At 51.2% G+C, this 3,677-nt stretch overlaps 1 protein-coding gene across 3 annotated transcripts in view; it reads right to left on the reverse strand.

Annotated features, from left to right (window-relative positions):
- Nucleotides 1-3,671, reverse strand: part of GATA3 (GATA binding protein 3) — an 18,365-nt gene extending 14,694 nt beyond the window's left edge. For all 3 annotated transcript variants that reach the window (XM_010580999.1, XM_010581000.1, XM_010580998.1), the window contains exons 1-2: nucleotides 3,347-3,671; nucleotides 34-570 (exon numbers count right to left, since the gene is read on the reverse strand). In XM_010580999.1, the coding sequence (XP_010579301.1) occupies nucleotides 34-570; nucleotides 3,347-3,587 (778 nt within the window). In that variant the 5' untranslated portion in view covers nucleotides 3,588-3,671. The remainder of the gene's footprint in view (nucleotides 1-33; nucleotides 571-3,346) is intronic.
- Between the last annotated feature and the right edge of the window lie 6 nt (nucleotides 3,672-3,677).

The raw sequence follows: 3,677 nt of genomic DNA on the forward strand, positions 1-3,677 counted from the left end.
AAAAAAAGGGATGAAGAAGCCAAAAAGCCCTACCTGTGCTTGACCGTGCTTTCGGTCGCGATTTACACCCGAAGCCGGTAGGCGATCCTCCTAAGAGGCTACTGGGGGGAAAAAGTCCAGAGCCATATTCTGGGACATACGGTGGGTAGGTAGTGATGGGGTGATGTGCGGAGGAGGTGGCTCCTCCTAAAGAGGCCATGCTGCTCCGAGAGTGAGAGGACTCCAGCTTCATGGTATCGGCCAGGGACACCTGGTATTTGATGCATTCCTTCTCGTCTTGCCGGGTGGAACCGGTGGAGCCGGGGGTGGAGATGGACGGATCCGGGGATACATCTTTAGGAGGGGTCGGTGGGAAGGTGAAAAGGTGCGGGCTGGAGTGGCCGGCGGATAAAGTGGAGGAGGAGGCGGGTGGGTAGACGGAAAGGGGTCCCGGTGAGCTGTGATGGATGGAGGTCTTGGAGAAAGGGCTGAGGTTCCATGGAGAAGCGCTGTGATGGCTGCTCAGCGCCTTGCTCCCGTCCAGCCAGGGCAGCGAGCCGTGCAGCAGCGGGGGCCGGCACACCTGGCTCCCTGCTCGGAGAAAACACAGCGAAAAAAAGCCGGTTACCTTCCCTTCGCCACCCCGGCAAACCCGCCGGGGGGGTGCCGGGCTGTACCCCCCCTTCCCGTCCTCCTCCTCCTCCTCCTTCCCAAAGGAGTGGGGAGAGGGGGGGAGCAGGCGAAATTACACCTGATGCCAAGGCCCTCTCCCCTTTAAAAATGAAAATTGAAAAGCTGCAACAGCCCGAGGTGGCAGCCCCCATCCTGCTCGGGAACCGCTCGCCGGGTCGGGACCCCCCCCGAGGAGGGATGCCAGCCCTGGGACACGGAATTTGGCGAGCCCTGCCGCGCTCTCTCCCTCTTCCAGGCAATCCCACGCGGACTTTGAAGCGAAGATCCTGCGTGAAATTGCCAAGCCCCGGCTGCAGAAATCTTTTTTTTTTCTCTTAGCTGGAAAATAATTTCCCGAGCGCAGCCGTGGGCTACAAACCCTGGGAATATTCTGGCCGAACGAAGACGACCAGAAGATGCCCACAGACGTGATAATAACCTTCGCAGCAGAGCTGATGATAAACTTTGCAAACCGCCCAGTTTGGCTTTTTTTTCTTCCATGAGGCTGCACGTAAATGTTCGACGGCTTTTTTTCGTGGCGATATGGCACACGCAGAGACTACCAACTGTCTCAAAAGAAACTCTCCATCCCCTTCTTATGGCAAGACACCCTTCACTTGTATTTTAAAATACAGACCTGGACTTTGAAAAAAAAAAAAAAACAAAAAACCCAAAAAAACCCAAACCACTAGATTTACGCAGTCCAACCTTTTTTTCTTTGGCTAGAAACATTCTTAATGGATCGCACCTAATATTTTAAATTAATCTCTGCCCTTGCTAAAAAAAAAATGAAATATTTATCCAAAGAACCAAATCTACCCAAATCCACAGCAACTTCAGCAAATCGCTGTAAGCTGAAAAACACAGTTATTCAACTGGAAGAGAGCAAGTTAGTGCCTGCTAATAAAGCCCTGGAAACGCATTGACATCTGGAGAGCCTTAACCTCTGTAGGTATCGTGATACGTGTATAGAGACTGCTAAATATACAGAAGGAGAGATGCAAACACAGATCTAGAGAGCCACAGAGAGTTAAAGAGCTGGTGCAGTGTGGACATGTATGTTTGCATGGGAGCTTGTGTGTGTCTAGAAAATCTCCAAGCTAGTTTTCACCGTACCAGACATTTGTGAACAATACTGAAAGTAACTGCTCGAAAGGAAGGGGAGGTGGGTTATACGAATAGAAAGGGTCAAGATTCATTATCTTCTCCAGGAAGTAGCATAGTAAATAATATTCAGGCTAGATCAGAGAGACCGCATTTCCACTTTCTGCTGATATATTGGGAAAAAAAAAAAAGAAATGAAAAGGAAAGAAGGAAAGGACAAAGGCTGCTGATCCTTAGAAATAATTGTTTTAAAGGGACTAATAGCAGAACAATGCAGTTACTGAGCGGAGCCTAATGCAGACTCACACTCAACAAGTAGCTGAGGGCTGGGAGCAGCCCCCTGAACCCGGCTCGGCTCCATCTCCACTCCCTCGTCCCACTTTTTTCTCCTTGATTTGGGGCTGATTTCCACTGCAAACCTCGCGCATTTAGATTTCGCCACGACAGAGGTCACTGTCCGGCTTCACAAATCAGCATCTGGGGTTTTTTTGCCTCCTTTTTTTAATTTTTCTCTTTTCCCTGTTTTGTAACCATACAGGTAAGCTCCAGCTACAAATACTGGCTCTCTCCAATTCTTCATAAAAGATGGCCCCAAAGCACTCATCCCTCCGTGGACCTGGGCCCCATCGGCCCCAGGTATTTCACCTCCTTTCCAAAAGCTGTGACCCAGGAACAAAATTCACATTGCGGATCAATACCTTCCTGCAGGATCCTCAGGAAAACGCATCGGGTCTGACACCTCATTACACCAAGGGATTCTTTTTTTTTTTTTTTTCATTCTTTCTTATTTTGAACACATGCCGTGGTGCGGCCCTGGGTGCATGTGCAAAAACTTTCGACCCAAGCCTAACGAGCTCACCAAGTGCGAATAAAATAGCCCAAGCATGAGGACAGCAGGGTCCTTTTTCACACCCCTGCTCTCCAGCTTGCTTTTCTTCTCCAGAGCAGCTTAATCGTGCAAAAAACTAAACATCGTATGAAGACCCTAACTGTTAACCTAATGAAGGTGGGGGGACACGGACTAAAGCGAAAGAGAGAGGGAAAGAGGAAGAAAACAAGAGAAAGATTAAAGGGAAAGCAAGAGAAAGAAGGAGGGGGGGGAGAAAAGAGAAGGGGGAGAGGGAGGAGAGAAAGATGGCAAGAGAAAGAAAGAGAAGAAACGAGAGAAAAAAGAGCAAGAGAAAGAAAGCGAGAAAGAAGTATAAAGAAAGAGATAGACAAAGAAATTGAGAGAGGAAGGAAAGAGGGGAAGAGAGGAAGGAAAGAGGGGAAGAGAGAAAGGAAAGAGGGGAAGAGAGGAAGGAAAGAGGGGAAGAGAGAAAGGAAAGAGGGGAAGAGAGAAAGGAAAGAGAAAGAAAGATAAAAAAAAAACAGAGAAGGAAAGGAAGGAAGCTTGGATTTTGAATTATTTCCAATAAGCCAACCCCAAAATCCACCCGTGATGTAGTTTCCCCGCCAGCAGCAGAGGGTCTGCCCGACGGCAGCCGGGGCTCAGGGCAGCGCGGAGCCGCCGGCACCGGGACCGGCACCGGGAGCGGGGCCACCCGTGGGAACCGGGACAGGGACCGGGGGTCTCGGTGGACACACTCACCGTGGTGGGCCGTGGGGTATCTCTGCACGGTGGCTCTCACGGAGTTGCCGTAATACGGAGGGACGGGGTTGCCTTGTCCGTCGATATTAAAAAGTACATCCACTTCCTCGGCGAGAGGATACTGCGTGGGGTCCATGTAGGTATGGCCAAGCGTGGGGTGATGCGAGTCCGGGTGCTGCCCATTGAGCACGGCCGGGTGGTGGTGGCTCACCCACCGCGGCTGGTCCGTGGAGACCTCCATCTTCCGCGCTCGCTGCTCCGCCGCTGCTCTTCCTCCTCCTCCTCCTCCTCAGCAAGGCGCGGAGGGCTTGAGAGCGGAGGGGGAGACGGT

Source organism: Haliaeetus leucocephalus, unplaced genomic scaffold, assembly GCF_000737465.1.
Source record: "Haliaeetus leucocephalus isolate CR32 unplaced genomic scaffold, Haliaeetus_leucocephalus-4.0 Scaffold751, whole genome shotgun sequence".
In the NCBI taxonomy this organism is placed as follows: domain Eukaryota; kingdom Metazoa; phylum Chordata; class Aves; order Accipitriformes; family Accipitridae; genus Haliaeetus; species Haliaeetus leucocephalus.